Genomic DNA, 21600 nt, shown 5'->3' on the forward strand with positions numbered 1-21600 from the left:
GCACAAATTTAGTGTGGTCTGGAAAATATGCACAAACGAGTGATCATTACACATTTCTGAGTGGACAGATTTGAGCGTGTGGGTGCAACGATCGTGGTTTTGTGCGTTTCGGTGCTAGCAATTAGCTAGCGATGAAAGTCCTTCGAGACATGGCAAAGCGAGTATTGCCAAAAGAAAGTATGTTGGAATTCTAAAGAATTTCTTAGAGAACCATGCGGAAGAATTTCCGAATGAATCTTTGTAGGATTAAAAAAAAATACAGATAAATTTAAAAAAAAACATGGAAGAATTTCTAAAGAACAACCTTACTGAAATTCTTTAAAAAATCTCTAAAATTCTAAAAAAGTGTTAAGATATTTTTGGAAGAATTGCAGTAGGAGTCCCTGAAGGTATTTCTTAAGAAATGTATAGAAGAATCCCAGTAGAAATCTCAGGAATATATCTCTTTGGAAATATCTGAATGAATCCCAGAGAAGTTCTTAAAGAAATCCCAGGAGGAATTTCTGGATAACAACTTGACGAAAAAAATAGAGAAACTCCACTAGAAACCCCTGTTGGTATTCCAAGTTAAGCACATTGAAGAATTTTCAGTAGAATTCCAGGAGAAAACCTTTAATAATATTCTTGCAGGCTTCTCAGAAAGTACTTCTAGAGCAATCTGTGAGCGTATTTTTGGGGAAAACCGAAAAAATCATTGAGATATTTCTTCAAGAATTCCTGTAGAAATTAGTACGAATTAATTCCTTAAAAATCCATGATGGTTTTTTTAAATTTATGCTTAGAGGAAATACCAGAGATATTTTTTGGAGAAATACATGGAAAAAAGTCTGGAGGAAATCCTGTGCAGGGATCTCTGTATGAACTTATGCAGGAATCTTTAAAAGAGTGTCTGCAAATTTTCTGGATAAATCTTTGAAGAAATTCCAGCACACGTTCCTGATGGTTTCTTGTAGAATTATCTATACGAATTCTGAAATAATTTCTGGAAGATTTTCTGGAAAAAATTTAAAAAATCTTTAAAAGAAATTCTGAAGGAGTCCCTGAGGAAAAGTCCTAACGAATCCCTAGAAGAATTTCTAAAGTAATCCCTGCTGGAGTTTCAGAAGGAATTAATTGGAAATCGATCCAAAAGAATTCTTGGCGAAATTTCTGGAGAAATTTCTGAGTGAATATCTGAAGAAAGCTATGAAGAAATTCCTTATGAATCTCTGGAAGAATTTCTGTAGAAACCTCTGGAGGAGTTTCTGAAAGCAATTTTGGCAGATCGAATTCCAATGGATTCCTGGAATATTTGCCGGTTAAAAAAACTGCACAAATTATAGAGATCCATGATAATTTATGCTTGCTAGATGTGATTCAAACTGATTAATATGTGCCGGTCATCAGTCGTCGGAGAGCTTTGGCTGAAGCTGGGGTAGGAGTCATTTGAATAATCAGAGGTCAGTCAAACTATAGCGAAGAAAAAAGGCAAAAATTTTTAACGTTACTCTAAAGAGCAGAAAAAATCACAATGTGTTGAACAAAGCTTTCCTACAGCACCTTGAAGAGCCCCGCCATCTTCAAAGATAAAAGAGCAAAAATCTTTCACACTGTTGTTAAAAGCTTAACGCTTCTGTCCGCCCATTTTCGATCGGGTTCGATTAGAGCGATAAACCCCGGCAATTTACAGCTCCAAGCTCAATATACTGCGATAGTTTATACAGATATCGATTTCATCGGAAGCAGCTAGCTCGCAAAGAAGACCGGTAGATACAACCGATACAGCCCCGGGCGGAGCACGTCTTTACACAGAACATGACACCTTTTTCCCTGACCTTAGGGAATGGTGTTTCGGGACGGCCAATGGAACTGCGGAAGGACGTGGAAGCGGAAGTTTTTCCGGTTTTATTATCTCCGACCAATACTTTACGGTTCGTTATGGGGAGGTGAGAACCCTCTGGCTCTGGTTTCGCAATAATTTATACACCTTTTCTTTTTACTGTGTTCTTTGGGGTTTCCCATGATCATCGACAACGGACGACCGACGACGTCAATGTCGTCGTCAGCTGAGCTGTTCGGAAGTAGCTCTTTGCTTCAGGCCGTCGCACCCTCCTGTCTCAAGTTTCAAGTGGTCACATAAAATTGTTATTGCTATCCCTTCGGGTTTCTTCCATTTGCCCCGGAAGGGAATCGTGCTATCGGTGGATGGGACCGACGTCGTATTTTTCATACCGCCTTCAATGGTGATAGTAGATTGAGAATGATAATGATTTAAGTGTCGTTTATTTTGCTTGGAGTATCAATTGCGACAATTGTGAAGATAGAAGAGAAATAAGGAGCTTGGTCACTATCTTTGGCTTTTTTTTGCTATAAATGCTCAGCTAGGCCAGGAGCTAGGAAAGAATTCAGGCCGACTATTGAAATGTCCATCGCTCATCAACTGACGAAATAAACGGATTCAATGATTTTAGTGCCTCCAATAATGGTATGACATGATCAAAGACAACCTTCTTTCAGAACAGTCTCCCTTGTGGACACACCTAGCAATCATCCCAACAGACGGAATCGTAAATCGACTACATTCTGACCGACGAACTACACTTCTTCGGCACTGTTCACGTCAGGACCTACCGTGGCGATAACATCGATTCTGATCATTACGTGTGATTGGCAAACTACACCCTGCACAGTGTTATGGCTTTTATTGTTATTCAACATGTTTTAACGATTGAAGCTTATGCCTAAGCATGAATTATACTTTTGCTGATCTTGAACATTAAAATCAAATAAACCTCTTCAAAATGTCAAAAACTTTGAAAATCACGTGAAAAATCGGAAATGATGTAAAATCTGCTTATCATTGCTAAGGTTTTCTCGTAAGTTATTTTCAAATTATTACCATTTTTACACCCTGAACCAATAAATACCATGACATGACATTGTAGAAGAATATATTTGATCGAAAAAAAATGAGTTTTGCAAAAAAAAGGTTTGGAAATAATTTTAACATAATCAGACCGTGGGGGTAAAATCGACAGTCGATTCAAATTTCACCAAAATTTCGCAGTTTTTTTTACAAACCCCAGAATCATCAGCCGTCATACATATCGTGAGATATTTGAAGTAAAAAGTTATAAAAAAAAATATTTTTTGCAATTTCTCATCGTAATAGGCTGTTTTACCTCACGCAAATCTGACAGGAAAAGGCCTACTTTCCCACACCTAATTAACAGTGCTGTAATGATTCATTACAGCACTGATTTGCGTTGCGTACTGAACCATTACAGCACTGTTTTCAGTTTTGGTCAACTTCTTGATGCTTTCTGGACGCAGTTTTGAAAAATTGTGACAACTGCACAGTATAACCTGCTATGATCAGATTTTCTTAAACATTGGCTATGAACATCAGTGTGTAGTTTGATGAAAAAGTTTTGTTGAAAACTATCCTCAAGGGTAATTTATGATATTGCAAAAAACGTTGTACGCAACTCGGTGCAGAACTCGATTTTTCCAGCTTACTTACCTTACCGGTCAGGCTAAGGCCGGGGTGGCCTCTGCTGTACATAGGAGCCGCCTCCATTCCACTCGGTCCATGGCTGTTTGTCTCCAGTTCCGCACTCTGCGTAGGGTCCGCAGATCGTCCTCCACTTGGTCGACCCACCTAGCTCGCTGCGCTCCACGTCTTCTTGTACCGGTCGGATGACTCTCGAGAACCATTTTAGTCGGGTTGCTATCCGACATCCTGATGACGTGACCCGCCCACCGCAGCCTCCCGATTTTCGCGGTATGGACGATGGTTGGTTCTCCCAGCAGCTGATGCAGCTCGTGGTTCATTCGCCTTCTCCAAGTCCCGTCTTCCATCTGCACTCCGCCGTAGATGGTACGCAACACCTTCCGTTCGAAAACTCCAAGGGCGCGTTGGTCCTCTGCACGTAGGGTCCATGTCTCGTGCCCATAGAGGACGACCGGTCTAATCAACGTTTTGTAGATGGTTAACTTCGTGTTACGGCGAACTTTATTCGATCGTAGAGTTCTGCGGAGTCCAAAGTAGGCACGATTTCCTGCCACAATGCGCCTCTGAATTTCTCTGCTGGTGTCGTTGTCGGACTCCTATGTTATTCGCAATGGGGATTTTTACGGGTGGCTTATTGGGCCTACGCCAACACTCCTGTCTCGCCGGAGGGCCATCGTGCCAGTTCTGTTTAACGTCCCAACCAACACTGGGACGACCACGCTGATGGGGCTACCACCTTGGATCTAGCTGGGCGTGGTGCAGCGTTTCTTACTCAGCCGCTGGATGCCAGAACAGACGCTGTTTGAGCCGCACCTCCTTGGTGAACAGACACTCGGATCGTACCTCCTCAATCTAGCTGAAGTCAGAAGGACAACAGTGCCCAGGCTGCACTACCAGCTAAGCACACAACTCTTAGCTGGCGGTCTTTGTCATCGCTTGACCCGTGGAAGCATGAGGTAGGAACTTGTGAGGACCAGAGCTATATTGGACGCTCTCCTTATCGACTCACCGTTTTCCAGCACTCGTCGTAATTATCCAACTCGGCAAGCCTCGTTGGATAAATGTACGACTCGTGCTGTAAAAATCGTCATTCTGCACCTTGTTGCGTAAACTACTATTATTTCAACAAAGTATAATTTTCATCTAAAACAATGCTTGTTTTTTACACTTATCACTATAATAATAATTTACGTGGGTTTCAAAGTTTGTAGGGTAAAAGCACTAGATTTCGCCCCCCTAAAGCATTGAAGTATCAAAATTATTGAGTTTCAACATATATTTTAGTACTTAGTACTTCTTCTGCGTTTTTGAGTTATGAAAAGCAAGCTCCCCCGTCTGGAAAATCAAGAAAAAAATATTTTTCTGTGTGCATATTATTCGCCTTCTTGAGTTTAAATTTACAGAATGAAACAATACATGCATAGATCAATAGATAGATTGTAAAGTAGAAAACATGGCCAACTAAAAATTACGTACTAATTGAGTATATACACAAATTACATCACGCTTTGTGGGGCGAAGTGGGTGGCCTGTTGCATGGAATTAGAAAAGAAGAGTTGATTTTGAAATGCATTTTTTGCATTACATAACTTAAGGAGAACATCCATAAATTACGTCACGAAAAAAATATCTGTTAGGGGCTACCTATTTTGAAATCATACACCAGATAGAACAATATTTGCGAATTCGGCTGTTCTCAATCACAGCAAACTTACGACTTATTAAAATTATTCTTATAAATAAATTACGTCAAAAAGTTTTTCTAATTTGACATGGAATTCAAGCGATTGAATGGAAGTAACATTTCATTACTATCCAAAGCGAAAAATGCCAGCGATCGTTTCGCCCTGTAAAATTTTCCAACACCTAAAATTTAACACTTTTTTAAATTCTGAGAGTTTGAACAATGGAGTGTTAGTGATTACCTCTCGTGAGTAAAAGAGTCGCGACATTTATCACCAATTGTTCACTCCATGCAAAGTCCTTCAAAATCAATTCCATTTTCTCTCCATTTTTTTGTATTTCTTCTCATCAACGTGAACAAAGTTTTAAATAAGTTAAAAATTTGACTTTTGGATTTTTTTTTATATTCGGCAAAAATGTCAGTTACATCTAGACTCCTCAATTATTTATTTGATTCGGTAAATTTGCGTCACGCGAACCAAAAATTAGTGCCTTTTATACAAAATAGTAAACTATCCTTCAAAATAGATTGAGCGGGCATTCCCTTATAGAACACGACAGTTTGGAACGTTCGTGCCACGAACAGTCCCAAAAATCGCCCATTTTTTGCCTTCCCATCTGACTTCACAGTCAAATGTGCCAAAGTTGAGTAAATATTCTTTACTAAATCTATGTGAAGCCGTGGAGCAAATCTCTGTGGAACTTCACAGAGATTTGAGTAAATAGTATTTATTCAGCTTTAGTCATATGGCCTATTGGCTCGTGCATTTCCGGCTGGCTTGCTCGCATTTCCTTTTCGCTCTCTTCTTTTTTTTTTGCAACGATGGCAGCAAGACGTCCCATCAAAAACGAAGTAGTTTGTGTGATAGCAAGGAGACTCAATTTGACGAGGATCGTTGAAAATTGCGTTTAAAATTGGGTGTCGAATCGACCTTCGAATTCAGTGGCCAAGAAATCATAGAAGACACTCAATAAATGTATTAGAATGACCACGTCTGCATAAATGGTACAATTTGCCCCACTTTCCCCTGCCTCACAAAGATCAACTTTACCTCATTTGTTATCTCCACACCAGATTTCAGTACGAAAAAGGGAGAGGCGAAAACTGAAACACGCAATACAATTAGAACGGGACAAGGGAATTTCGCCAGGGGCGAAAATTGGAAACTTAACCCTCTAATACCCAAATTTTTGATTTTGATCTAAATATCATTTTTCGTCATCTAAAATCGATTTAAACATGTTTTGGAAGATGATTCTTTTTAATTCTCGATTTCGTGAATTTCAGTTTTTGATTTTTCTAATTTTTATTTTTGAACATCCCCACACTTTTATATTTTTCCTGGAAGCCTATTTGGGGTACGATTTTTTTTAGATGAAAACATTTAGAGATTTTATGATTATTGTTGAAATATTGTTATTTTAAAATTTTTTCATAGGAAATTTTATTTTCCGTATAATTGTAAGGAAAATAATTTAAGAGTGTATTCGATTCCTTTAAACTATTAAACTAGGATAGAATGATTGGGGAAAAATTTAAAATATGTTAATTGTAGCGATTCAATACAAAATAAACAATGATTTCTAAAAAGTGCCTAAAATATCAATTTTTCAATGATTTTTGAAAAATGTAAATACGCTTTAAAATACACCAAAAACCATTTTGAGATATACAAAACAGTCCTAAATATCAGCCAAAAATATAAAAAATTGATTTTCCACGAAGGAAAAAATACAAAAAATCTCAAACTATACCCCGTCTAAAGGCGGGGTTGGGTATTAGAGGGTTAAAATTTTGTGCTCTAATTTTCGCCACCTATAGAAATAGCTAAAAGTTGATAAGTTTTATCAATTTAGCTGAATAAATTACCTGCTGTGTATTCCCAAAACTTGTATGATTAAGGTACACCGGGGCAAGTTGAAACAGCGGGTTAACATTATGTTTTCTTATGATGATAAACAGTTGGATCGCCATAACACATAGTTTTTGATTCAAACAATCTTTTAGCGAAGGAAGAAATTCCAAATTGTATTGAAATCTATTTCAAAACTTCGTGTTTCATCTTACCCCACCTGTTTCAACTTGCCCCGGTGTACCTTATCAATGTTCATTATGTTGGGTTGGAAGAGTTGATTTTGTATGTCTTCCCAGGTTCTGATTATCGTTACTGTTTGCATTGCGTTGAAAAAAGCATACATCATTGCCATGACTATTTCACAATCGATAATTCTATGACACATTCTACGGGCCCCGTATCATCAATACTCAATTTTCAAAGTTTAAATTTGGCATATTTCACATTTATATAATATTCTACACTACTCTTGTCGTCCAAAAATATATTCTACATGATATTAATGTGACAAAACATATTTATTGAACAACGGTTAAGATTAACAATAAAATCGTGATTCTAAGGCATTTAGACACACTATTCATCAAAGCTGCCGTATTTTAAACACCAACGCACTGATTTTTCAAAAATCTCCCATGATCAACAGATAAATGTATGTAGATTGTTCAGCATACAAAGAATTTTAATTGTAATATTTTACAACTATGAGGTATGGTTGGCCAAGTATAGGTTTTTAAAGCGTTGTAACGTCACGGAAAATCAACCTTTATGAAATTTATTCAAATTCGGAACAAGTTTCAAATTTGAAATTTTGTATGGTCTTTGTACTCCAGAATATCTTTCAAATAAGATTAAAACAAAGGAAATCGGTTCACTGACGCCTTAGTTTCACCTGGATGAAGTTTGCGTTGTAACGTCACGAAAAAAAGTTCTGTGGAAAAGACCAAATTTCTCTGGCTTGGACGACTTCTGCAGTGGACAAAGGTAGTTCTATATTCCAAACCAATTTCTTTCTCGTTGTGTATGAGCCCTTTTTCAAGGTATCATTCATAAATTTCGTACCACTATGTCCCTTTCATAAACTACGAAGACTCTTGAGACCCGAGGGATTTGATGTTTGGCCAACATCTACGCTCTATATAAATTCCAAAAATGGTTTAAATTGTAATTGTACTGCGATCTTGTAAAAATGACACGCAAACCGATCATTTATATGATATCAGAGCCAAACAGACGAAACACTGACAAAATTACCATCTCGTATATCTCAGGGTATTGATAACTTCGAGAGTTGGTGTTTTCAGCAAAGTTGTTAGGTTGGTCAAAGACTTACAGTTGATGGATAGTATGGTTTAAAATTCCACAAAAAAGCGGCGCTAGAGAACTTACAAATTTCAAATTTCATGTATCTCAGGCCCCCATTACTTGGAAAGATGGTTTCTTCAGCAAAATTTAGTGAGTCAAGGACTTGCAGTGGATTTACCATTTAATGCGAGATTTCGCCACTAGAAGACGCTAGTTTCCATTTTGCAAAAGCTGGCAAACTATTAGAATTTCTCAAAAAGTATTTTACAAGCTGGAATTTTTTTCACTTTGGACATATTGTATTCGAATGAAATGGTAATTAAAGACCAACATATTTTTCATAAATGTTCAAAAATTGATTTGATTTGTTTCACTTGGTCCCAAGATACAAAAGTTAATAAAACGACAGTCAAAAAGATGTATTCTGCTTGAAGTACTGCATCTTCGTGTAGAGCTAGCCAATCAAGTCCAAATTTGTAGCATTTACAGATAACAAGATAAGAAACTATCAGTCAAAATTTGAAAATTTTAAGAGTTACGGCTAGTTGAATGTTTTCAAGATAAATAATAAAATTGGTATGCTTTTGTAAATGTAAGTGTAATATTAAACTGAAAGTTCTTGATCTACCAAACAACTCTACCGAAGCAACAATATTTCTAATTATTCAGGATCCTGAGATAAACGAAACTAAAAATGTGTATACCTTCTACCGCCTCCTAGTGGAAGGATTTGAAATCATACGGCCCATCAATTTAAAGCCATCACCAGCCAAACAACTTTGTCGAGGACACCAACTGTCTAAATAATAAGGTTACGTCTGTCTTTGATATCACAAGAATCACCGACTCATATATCTCAGGACCCTGATTACTTAGAGAGTTATTTTTAAGTATCTTCAGTTTAAAAGTCGTTTGGTTTAAGGTTATACTTGCCTAGTGGTAGTTGAAATTTTGGAAAACCATGCACATTATATTTATTTATAAAAGAAAAGTTTAAACTTTTTAAAAAGTGCCCAAAAATTTACAAATTTTGACTGCTAGTTTCTCAATTAGTCAAAACTTATAGGAAACTTTTTGAGAAATCATTTGCAAACTATTACAAACTTTCATTTAGCATCAACCAGTGGCGAAATCTCACGTCAAATGGTAAATTAGCTGTAAGTCTTTGATTTATCAAACAACGTTTCCGAAGACACCAACTCTCTAAGTAAGGTACACCGGGGCAAGTTGAAACAGGTGGGGCAAAATGAAACGCGAAGTTTTGAAATAGTTTTCAATACATTTTAGAAACTTTTCTTTCGCCAAAAGATTGTTTGAATCAAAAACTATGTGTTATGGCATTCAAGCTGTTCATCATCATTGGATAACATCATGTTAACCAGCTGTTTCATCTTGCCCCACCCGTTTCAACTTGCCCCGGTGTACCTTAATTAAGATTTTTTATCACTGTTAGGTCTATTTGTCTCTGAGATCACAGAAGTTGTTCTTAGGGTCCTAAGTGGTATGCAGATCCTCTGGTATGCTTTTGATTCAATAAATTCTCTCAAACAAATTATAGCATTTTCACTTGAATAGACGACATTGCATAGATTATTGAAGAAATGTTTATCTCGTCGGCGTGATGAGTTATATGCTGAAAAATCTAAATATCTGGTGGTGTGAAGTAATGGATCTCAGCACGCTAGTCTTTGGGACAAAACTAGAAGAATATGGGTGGTACCAAATCGAAGATGGGTGCCAGTGTCATTAACCTTCATGTAGGAATATTCATACTACTGATAGCAATAACTTGGCCCTCCGAGCCATTTATCACAAAACGGATTTTCAATAGAATAAAGTTCTCCGTGAAGCAGTGAAGATGATGCAATAATATAATTACAAATTCGGGCAAATTTGGCTGATTATTCTGGTTCTAACATGATGGGCATTTTCGTGACGTTACAACGCGAGCAGAACCCTGTTTGAAACTGAACGGGCGTTGTAACGTCACGAAATGTAAAAGTCGATTATCCAAAAACAAATCCAAAATTTATATGTTTTATTTCATTGAATTGAAGAACCAACCAATAAATTTCAATGGTAGAAAAAAAATTAGAATATCATAAAAATCCGAGCAGATTTTTTAAGATGTTGGTTTCGCGGTAGAGAGGGTCGGATTCTAGCGCGTTGTAACGTCACGCTACAAATACGCATTTTAAACACGTTTTTCTAATGCAAACTAAATGTTCAATAGGTCAAATATATCAGAAATTTTACAAGGAATCCGAATATGAAAAAATATTTTGAGGTTTACAATCGTTTTCATGAGTTATAGTGAAAAATCTGTCTACGAATGCATCAAAACGTTGTAACGTCACGGTAGAATGTGTCATATAACTTTTAACGACTTATCCATTTTACCCCCACCGATTTTTTTTTCATGCTATTTTGAAGAAAATAAGCAAAGAAAATATTTTTTTTCTATGCAATCCCTTACAAGATTTCTAGAGTTTCTAGCTTCATTGTTACTCGGAAAAAGCAGATGGATTTTGCCACATTTCCACTGCACACTGGGCCACGAGCGGGATCTAGCAAGTAAAAACCTCTAGCGTTTTGGGAGTACATTTTTTTGAGTTGGTGTCTTCTGAGACTTGTATTAATTTTACCTGTACTTTTATGTGGTGAAGAAAATTAGTTGGTAATTTTGCCGCATAGGTGGCGCTGCGATACTAACTTTTTTGTCTTACGTCCTAGAGGTTTCCCGTCTTCTGCAAAGTTGCAGAACGTGCAAAAATAAGTAAAGTCGCCGAAGACACCAAAGTTGTGTGACTTCAAATAACAAAGTTATACTAAAAATAGTAAAATTTACGTGAAAATCACGTTTTCATGACTATTTTAAATGTTTATCGCAAATTTATCAATTTTAACACTTCACACGTGTTAATCAAAGTAGCGTCTAATGATACCAAATTTACAATTTTTCAGGACATTTAAAATGGTTTTTGGGCAAAATAGTAAAAATTATTATGATTTTTACTAGCAGTTTTTTCAAAAAGTTGCAAATTTCGGCTAAATTTGATGCTTACTTCAAAATATGCTACTCAAGATCCATTAAATCTGAAAGTTTGCCGGAGGTATAATTTGGTGTTTTTGAGATATCTTGTTTTAAAATATTGATGTTTTTAAATGTAAATTATTTTGAAAGAGAAGCAATTCTTTATTCTGGAGTTGTCCTGCTAGTAGATACTCACGGATCACTTTTAAATTTGGAGTTTTATGTTTACCCAACGCCCTGATTACTCAAAATTGACGTTTTGTGTTTAATTATGTTGTGCATCAATTTGTTGAATCAACAGTGCTCATATATTTATTGGTCTATTGAAAGAAAGAAATTATAATGGTTTTTGGCCCTGTGTGAGCGACTCACGCAAGTGCGAAGTTTTGTAATACCAATCCATGTGGTCAATAATAATTTTCAGTTAACTCAACGTACATACGTAAAAATGAATAAATTATTGGTTACATTATAAAAAAAATCTTCAGCTCAAGATGAGATTTGAATTCACGACTCTTATACAAGTGCTTTACTTACTAAGTCAGTGCCAATTAATGACACTGCATTGATGAGCTAAGTTTTTTTCATAATTTCATCAATATCCATCTAAACATATGTACGTTGAGTTAACTGAAAATCATTATTGATTCCACGGATTGGTACATATACCGGAACTTGGCACTAACGTACATAAGTCGCTCACACAGGATCAAAAAGCATTATATATTTTTTTTCTTTCAATAGACCAATACATATATGTGCATTGTCGATTCAATACATTGATGCGCAAGACAATTGAACACAAAACGTCAATTTCAAGTAATTAAGGCGTTGGGTAAACATAAAACTTTTTATTTAAAAGTGATTTGTAAGGATCTAATGGCAGGACAACTCCGGAATAAAGAATTGCATCTCTTTCAAAATAATTTAGGTATAAAAACATCAATACTTTAAAACAAGATATCTCAAAAACATCAAATTATACCTCCGGCAAACTTTCAGATTTAATAGATCTTGAGTGGCATATTTTGAAGCAAGCATCAAATTTAGCCGAAATTTGCAACTTTTTGAAAAAACTGGTAGTAAAAATCATAGTAATTTTTACTATTTTGCCCAAAAACCATTTTAAATGTCCCGAAAAATTGTAAAGTTGGTATCATCAGACGCAGGCTACTTTGATTAACACGTGTGAAGTGTTAAAATTAATAAATTTGCGATAAACATTTAAAATAGTCATGAAAACGTGATTTTCACGTAAACTTTACTATTTTTAGTATAACTTTGTTATTTGGAGTCACACAACTTTGGTGTCTTCGGCGACTTTACTTATTTTTGCACGTTCTACAACTTTGCAGAAGACGGGAAACCTCTAGGACGTAAGACAAAAAAGTTAGTATCGCAGCGCCACCTATGCGGCAATATTACCAACTAAATTTTTTCACCACATAAAAGTACAGGTAAAATAAATACAGGTCTCCGAAGACACCAACTCAAAAAAATTTACTCCCAAAACGCTAGAGGTTTTTACTTGCTAGATCCCGCTCGTGGCCCAGTGTGCACTGGAAACGACCAAACTGCTTAGGTTGTCCACTTTACCCCCACAACCCCTACCAATAGCCACCATCATACACATGCAGATTCTCAAAGCTGCGTTGTCGGACAAGGGTCAGCTCGATGAAGGCCCTCAAGAGAATCAAAGGAACGCAGAAGTACAACACAAACACACGCTCACTGTTTTCTTTTCGCACCGAACAAAAAACTCCCGACAAGCAATCTTCCAAATCTAGCAGTGCTTACACTCAATGTTTACTTTCCATGCCAAACAACAAACTCCAGATAAGGAATCTTCCGATTCTAGCAGCGCACACATCCATTATTCGCTTTCTGTGCCGAATGACAAACTCCCGGTAAGGTAGCGCAGGCTCACAGTTTACATTTCTCATCTAACAGGCCGCATAATTTGTAAAAAATGCCATATTTTGGTATCTAACCCAAAAAATACCAAAATACGACATATTTTTTCAAAATATCTCAGAAACCAGTAAAGATATCGTAATTTTGAGCCCAATTGGGTTCTAAAATCACCGATTTAGTCTAGAAATGTTATTTATGTTTGAAAATTAATTTTGAAATTTTTTTTGGAGGTTTGTTCTAGTAAAATTTTTACTTAAACCCTTTGCGCCACCCCTAAATGTCAACCGAAATCGCTCATTTTTGTACAGCTCACTTATTTCGACTAGTGGATCACTTTCCACATGGGAAATCATATCCCGGAGACCTTTTTTAAAATTAGCCCCACCCTAATGTAACATGAGCATGAAAAGGACGGGGACAAGATCGATAAAGTGATCCGTCTTTTTCGTGCATGTGTGTGGTCTGTCAAAATTACCTCAGAATTGTAAGGCGCTGTTCATAAACTACTTAGACTTTTTTTCGGCCATCTCAGACCCCCCCCTCCCCTCTCGTAGACTTTTGTTCATACAAACGCCCCCCATCCCCCCCCCCCCCTAAGAGTCTACGTAGTTTATGGACAGACCCTAACACATTTTCATGGCTATCTTTGTTAGTGTAATGAAGAATCGGGACACAAAAAAACTGCTGTAACTCTGGATTAAATGGGTAAAATTTGCCAACAAAAACTCGAAGCATGACTTTTAACCCCCTTTAATACCTAAGCCCGCCATTGAACGAGGTATAGTTTGAGCATTTTTGCATTTTTTCATTCCTAGGCAATCAAAACATTTCACGATGTAGTTGTAAACTTGTAAAGATCGTACTTTGCTCACATAGCTATCAGTAATTCAAATCGTTCATAGGCGATCTAGTTACTCCACACCAATTTGATCAACGTGAAAGATGATAATAACGACGTCACATGTTTACATTCAAAATAGATGTTTACACAGGTTACTAGCCTGCCTTGTGATCTATATGCTGTGGTATATATTGAAAAACCTTGAAAATCCCTGGAACGCTCATGATACCCCAAAAACCCCATGGAACGCCTAGGTCACTCCCTGAAGTCCTCACAACAACAAAAATGAAGTGGTATCTAGTGATTTCGTAGATTTCATACTGAAGGTTGTCATGTTAAAACTTTAATACTCCTATTCAAATTGCTTATGGAATGCTATTTGGGAAGGAACAGCTATCCAACCAGAGACTGAAGTCAAAAAGACATGAGAAATTCCATTGCCAGCCACGCCCATCTTCTCCGTTACGAGGATAGGAAAGGATGTGATGATATGACACCTACCTTACAAGAGGTCAGCGACTCACCGACACTCCCATAGGTGTCAAGGAGTTGGATATTTGGAATGGGGTGATTTGGAAATCACTTATTTATTTATTTATTTATTTATTTATTTTAACTAAAATTTAGAAAGAGGGAAAAGCCCCCTTGAGGTGATTTCCATTTGAAATCTTCCTCAAGAGGCACAAAATCTCTTTGTCTTTTCTAAAAAAACGTTATAATAGAAGGAATAAAAATTAGGCTCATCCGGAGTAATTCCATATTCGAGCCGGAGCCATTAAGGGAGTCCCATAAGCGAGTTATGCGACAAGATTCAGATTGTGTAAGTGTATTTGAGTAAATCGTGTAGATGTGTTGGAGTGAGTGAAAGTGTTTTAGATTATTTAAATATCAACGTTGGGAGTGACATAGCTAAGAAATTTTGTCACTCCATGGGCCTTTTTTATTCCGGGATGATTCTCCACATGCAGGGATTGGCGGCATGCACCGTGCGGTGCGAAAAAAGCGTGTGCTTTACACAATCGCAAGTGCTCGTCTCCCGTTTTGCCGAGAGACAAGAGACGTATGAGTGAGAGCTTTCGTAATTGTGCGAGAGACAATCGCAACACTACACGGAAAGATCGATGTACACAGAGCAAGGAGTAACTTTCACGCAGCGATCGAAAAGACAAAAGATTTCATGCAAACTTGTGTGAAAATTCACGCAAATTTGTGTAACACCGGATCAGCACATTTTTTGTGCTGATCCAGTCGTACGCAAATATGAGTGAAAAATCCTTTGTCTTTTCGCAATACTCATTCGCTGTGTACTTTCGTTTAGGGGGTGGGACTGCGCTTGTCTCCAAACAGAAAAAATCAATTAATAAATTAATTGAAGAGTTTGTGTTTACGGCAAAGTTGTTAAGCTTGTCAAGGGTTGACAAGTGATGGGTAGTTTGATTCGAAATTTTTCCAATCGTGCGTAGTAGGTATCAAGCCAAGTGCAAAGCACGGAGACAAGCACCGAGAGAGTGCATACGACAGAGCGTGAGAGACAGGAGAGCTCCAGCGCGCGGCAAAGTAAGCGAGCAACACACAACGGATTGCGCGTACTCGTCTCCTTCTAGTTTGTTGTGCTGTCTCGTAGCAGAGTGTGCAGCACGCAAAGAGTTTTGAGTCGCACCCTATCCCTGTCCACATGTGATAATGTAATCCTAAAAAGTGGGTGTCAAGTCAATAAACAGCGCGCCCAATGATCATAAGACACAATGGCTAAAATAGTAAAAAAATAGCTTTAATTAGATGAAAAACCAGACAATACTAATCCAGAGCCATGTAGTTTTACATACTAGATGAAATAAGCACATATATATGATGATATTGTAGAGAAAATTAAAAAAAAATATTTTATCAGATATGGAATTTAGCGACCTGTGTACTTTTTAGTGGTTTGAAAATTTTGATTGTCTTCAGCTTCAGGCAAGACGGCGTAAAGATGAGTGACCAAAATGTTTTTTTTAAATAACATTTTAGAAAATTTGCCTGTTTATGATTATGGAACGTTAAAACAGATTGGTTAACGTCAAATGCACGAAAATTAGGCTTGAAGTTGAAAAACACTTTCGCATTTTTTCCTGCCGCTTACTGTAGAAGACTCTAGAAACTTCTGAAAGGAACATTTCTAGAAGCTTCCTCAGAAGCTATTGTATCAATAAACATTCATGTGAAACAATTTGTTCAGAAGTCCTTAAAGACATGAGGAAATATAAATAAAAGGCAGTGGAGCGGACCTGGTGTGATGGTTGACTATCACGCCGAGAACCTGGGATCGAATCCCACTCCCGACAAACTCGCAAAATGTGAGTTCTTCCTTCGGAAGGGAAGTAAAGCGTGGGTCCCGAGATGAACTAGCCAATGGCTAAAAATCTCGTTAATACAGATAAAAAATAAATAAAAAATAAAAGGCAGAATATAAAAGGAAAAAAATAAATGGCAGGCATCTATAAACGGCAGAATGAAATTTCATCAACCAAGCTAGGTCATTCCGGGACAAACGGTATGCCTATATATCAGTTAGGAATAAGAAAACTTATAATTTAGACAAACTTTCATCATAGAACTTCTCTGGTATGCTTCTGAAACCCTTTGAAACACCCCTGGAACGCCCCTGATACCCCTTTAACCTGTGGAATACCCTTGAAGTCCCTTGAAAACGGAACGTCCCTGAAACGCTCCTGAAAACCTTTGAAACACCTCTGGAAGATCTCTGGAACGCTCCTGAAACTGCTTGAAAAACACTATCGAGTACATTGAAATTTCAAAAAATCTGGCAGTCATGCTAACAGTTATAACCTAACTGCAAGCTCTTTGTGCCAGTGGTAAGTTAGAGTATTTGAGACTAACTCCACATGAATGGCGGTTCCTTAAGCCATACAAATCATTCTGAATTTAATGCTTTTATACACTAAAAACATTCACTCCCGAGCATTTTATGCTGTCTAGAACATCACCAGGTCATGTATTCAGTAGACTAAGTTCAAAACTTCTGGACGTTTTGGATAACCAGAAGATCTCTGTTACAGCTGTGATAGAACGTAAATCATTTCTATCTAACAATTCCCAAGTAACCAAAAGTTCCGCTTTCCATGACAAAATGCACTTTCAAGTTCCGCGAAGTTCAGATAAAGTTCCAAATGGAACTTTCTGGCTGCTTAAGAGGCTAACGATGAGTTCCGACAAGGCTTATTGTTAGCCTCTTAAGCAGCCAGAAAGTTCCATTCGGAACTTTATCTGAACTTCGCGGAACATTAAAGCTGCTTAAGATGCTACTCGGAACTTTGTCGGAACTTTCAAGTTCATAGAAGTTCAGTTCAGTAGCACTGTGTTTCAATGAAGATTAAATTTATTTCTTTTACAGAAAACAACTGTTTAAGCATACACGAATAAAAGACAACTATGAATTTATCAAATATTGAATACTAGGCTTGAACAAAAAAAAATTGCCGCACATCGGATTCGAACCGATAGTCGCTGTGTAGAGCCCTACGCTCTACCACAGTACTACACTTGTGATTGAGTGAACAGCAGGTGAAGTCTGGCTTGAATCGATTTTCTGTCGGCAGCTAGTTTTGCCCATTTGTACAGTAGTGAAGTTAGCTTGACTTTGTCAAGCGTCTTCAGCAGCGCAGCGGTAAGTCGACAGGCTATCACGCAGGAGGACCCAGTTCAAATCTATGTAGCAGCGACATGTGTGAAAATATAATTATCAGAAGCAATTTCTAGACATGAATCACAACCCACCAACAGGGTGCAGTTGTGATTCTGAAAAACACATTTTTGCAATTACGTGCTATATGATTGCACTTTTCAATCGCCGCAAGTGCAACGAAATGGCCTACTTTTTTCACTAGCTCAAAAGTGCCGAAAAGTAGAACATTTCAGCACTGTTAAGAGTGCCGAAAAGTACTTGTTTTCGGCACTTTTGCAAGGGTACACTTTTCATGAGTTTTCTGAAACGCTTATGGTCTTTCCGGGTCTTACCTGTTTTGGCTGATTCGATGGCAGCTCTATGACTATTCGGCAGATCAAATCCAAATAGAAGCGACTTCAAAATCCGATTTGGTCAGCCAGACAGCCGTAGAGTTTGAAGCAGCAGCAGAAAAAAAACAACGCTCGTTGACGACGCGACTCCGAGTACTTGTGACGCTTATAAACATAGCCTACCTGATTTAAAAAAAACGGACTTGTGCGCATGGATACTCGCACGTGGTTTCTCTTATGTTTGAACATTCAGAAAAGATCGTACTCAAGTATTTTGTTGCAATCGTAAAAAATGTTGTATGCAACTCGTTGCAAAACTCGATTTTTTCAGCATTCGTCGTATTTATCCAACTCGGCAAGCCTCGTTGGATAAATGTACGACTCGGGCTGAAAAAATCATCATTTTTCAACTTGTTGCATAAATAACTATTTTGTTTCTGCATGAATTTTGTCAATGTTCTGTCAGAAGCTGCTTAGAAGGCTATCCAGCGTGCTTATGTGAACTTTAAAGTTCCAAAATTACTTAAAAATGAAGCTGCTTAGAAGGCTAATGAGCAACCTCGAACAAGCTGCTTAACTTATAAAGTACCCTTTTATCTGAACTTTTGGTTACTTGGGTTATATCCCAAACAAACATATTACATCTGACATCTACTTATTTAACATTGAAACAAAACTGGAAACATACTGAAATATTCTTGTTTTTATAAACTGGTGAAACCAGGGTAGATTTCGACACACCCCAGACCTCATTCAAATGTATGAGCAAATTTGTCATCGATACTAGCTTTTAGCTTTAGTCTGATATATCCTCTTATTTCCATTTCCCGCACAGGTACCGCCAATCCGTACGGAATCTATCAGCGATCGTGTGCCTTCTCAGCGCTGCTCAAAGCAGTCGATTCGAAATTCATCCTGAAGCAACTGCTCTTCCTGATGCTGCAGCAGCGCCTCGCCAGATAACATCAGCAGCAGCACCACCTTCTGCTCGGCGAAATTCTCCTCGTAGCAACCCCGATCCTGCTGCTGTTCCACGGAGGCGCAACGTCGCTGTTTGTGCTGTAAACTAGCTAAAATAATATTGTAGTATTTGTACAGAGAGAAGCAAATAAGATGCTAGCGAAAACAACTAAGCTAAGAAATACACACTATAAACCCCCTACGGAAGAGACGAAGATTCCGCAACTCGTCCTCGTGGGTGACTATTGTACATTCAAATTGGAATGTGGGAGGACAAAATGCGTAGTTGTACACCTGGGGGGCTGCATAGATAACGAGATCCGAATGGGGAGCAGGTTCGAACGATAAGCAGACTTACGAACAACGGATGGCAGAAACGTGGTCTGGTCTGCCTGTTTAAGCAGTCGGTGTGATTTTCGCTCTGTTGAAGATAAAAAGGTTTATATGAAGAGAGGAAAGAACTCGGATCTAATGTACCTACTTGACTTAGAATGTAACTACCGGTGTGTATCACAGCTTGAGTTTTTTATTGTTGAAGTTTTCCGTTTAGTCAAAACATGTTTCTATAGGTTAGTTATATTTTATACAATAAAAATGACGAAATGAGCATAATGTGAACAAAAAACACTGACAATTGAATTGAGAAAGCGCAATTCGATTACGATCGATACAATATTTTTGTATGATTGAATGTTTAGATGAGATTTATATTTTTCGTTTTCGAAAAAGACAAAAAATTAACAAACGTGTTAGGTATGTAAAAACTGATGGAAATTAGTGAAAAAAAAACAATGAAAACTTATCGAACTATGATATAAAACAAAAACATTGAACAAAATCGCAGCGATTGTACTTCTTAAGTAAAATCTACTCCATAGAATGTATTACTATTTAGGTAAAGTCAAACAAAACTAAACGAACGGAACAAAAAAAAGGGGGGAATCCGTCTACTGGACGCAAATAGGTAAAAAGGGATTTGAAAATTGATTGGATATGCCAGAATGAAAATACACCGTATTTGGGACAAATAAAACGATTAGGTTCTTCATGCACCTTTCAAAATAAATACTTGAACTTTTTATTGTGTATCACAATCCTGAGTCAGAATAATATTAAGTATATTGATCAATAATGCAACAGCATGGAACGAGCTCACCAAATAATGTATGCTCAGATGTATGTATACATCTCTCCATCGCTGACCGAACGTAAATTTTATGCAGGATTCGTCACCAAAAATACATGGAAAAACAACACATGCTCAACAATAGACATTGCTAAACATGAACATCTCATAGATAGCAATATGTACAATATTGAGTTTCTTGATCTGCATGATTGTGTCAAAATCATGCACTGGATAAAAAAAATCATAGAAAATCTGAAGACACCCAAATGCCATTGTGATGGCAAAGATCAAATGATACTTCAAACGAACAACACACCAATGTGCTTTCTACACAGGACAGATACACATTCGAGATGCCAATCAGCTCACAAACTTGACAAAGAAAATTTGAAAGCTTCTCAATAGGAAACGCCTGACTGCACCACCCCATTATTGTGTGCTGACAGTGCATCATCACCTTTGGAAAATATGTTCTATGTGAGAATAAGTACCTACAAAATTTCTGGGAAGCATCTTTCTCTAGACCACCAGCAGAGTTGAATGGAATTCCTTTCTTTGACGTCGTATGAGCATTGTATGAGGAAAATTAAATCCCTTCGAGTGCTTTTCTGCGCTCTCACAGCACGGGACAAGCTTGAAGCTTTAGCACCATTCAAAGAAGGAATGGAATCACCTGGCGCGTGATGCACCAATATATTTGAAACGAAACAAATAGTGAAAGGAACAAGCAGTACGGATATCAGTCTCAATTGCATTTCCATTCTGCTGTACAAAGAGTTGTTCCTGGGAATCTGTTTCCCATATGATATTCAAGAAAAGCGAAAATATGTTACACTGTTAAAATATGTTTCCATAAAAACAGTTATTACGTTAGCTTCTTCTTCTTCTTCTTCTTCGTCTTCTTCTTCTTCGTCTTCTTCTTCTTCGTCTTCTTCTTCTTCTTTATGGCTGTACATCCCCACTGGGACTTCACCTGTGTTTCAAATTTCTCGTCAAAGTTGTCTAAGAACCACTGTTAGAGCTTCAAAGCACACGCATTTTCGTATGCTGAGAATGTTGCTACGTCATTCCGTTCAAAAGATATTGATGAATTTCTAGAAAAATATAGGCACTTTTCAAGTATTTTTTTACTTGAGTTACAAAAATAACACCCCTCTAATTGTTTGATATGTTTTATAACAACATTTCTTCTTTTGAATGCGGGCAGAAGATTTTTTTATGTTTGCCCCAACCCGTCATATCACCTTTTCAAAAAAATATGATTTTTTAAGAAAAACCTGTACCTAACTATTGAACCAAAAGAGATAACGACCATCTCAGCGCACGAAACGACGCCTCTTCGAATGCTCTACAAGTTTTTCTTGGGCG

At 37.4% G+C, this 21600-nt stretch overlaps 1 protein-coding gene across 1 annotated transcript in view; it reads left to right on the forward strand.

The window, feature by feature from the left end:
- Positions 1–19676, forward strand: part of LOC109399616 (uncharacterized) — a 578312-nt gene extending 558636 nt beyond the window's left edge. The window contains exon 8 of the mRNA XM_062855872.1: positions 18979–19676. Coding sequence (XP_062711856.1) covers positions 18979–19106 — 128 coding nt within the window. The 3' untranslated portion in view covers positions 19107–19676. The remainder of the gene's footprint in view (positions 1–18978) is intronic.
- The last annotated feature ends 1924 nt before the right edge of the window (positions 19677–21600 follow it).

Source organism: Aedes albopictus, chromosome 3, assembly GCF_035046485.1.
Source record: "Aedes albopictus strain Foshan chromosome 3, AalbF5, whole genome shotgun sequence".
NCBI lineage: Eukaryota > Metazoa > Arthropoda > Insecta > Diptera > Culicidae > Aedes > Aedes albopictus.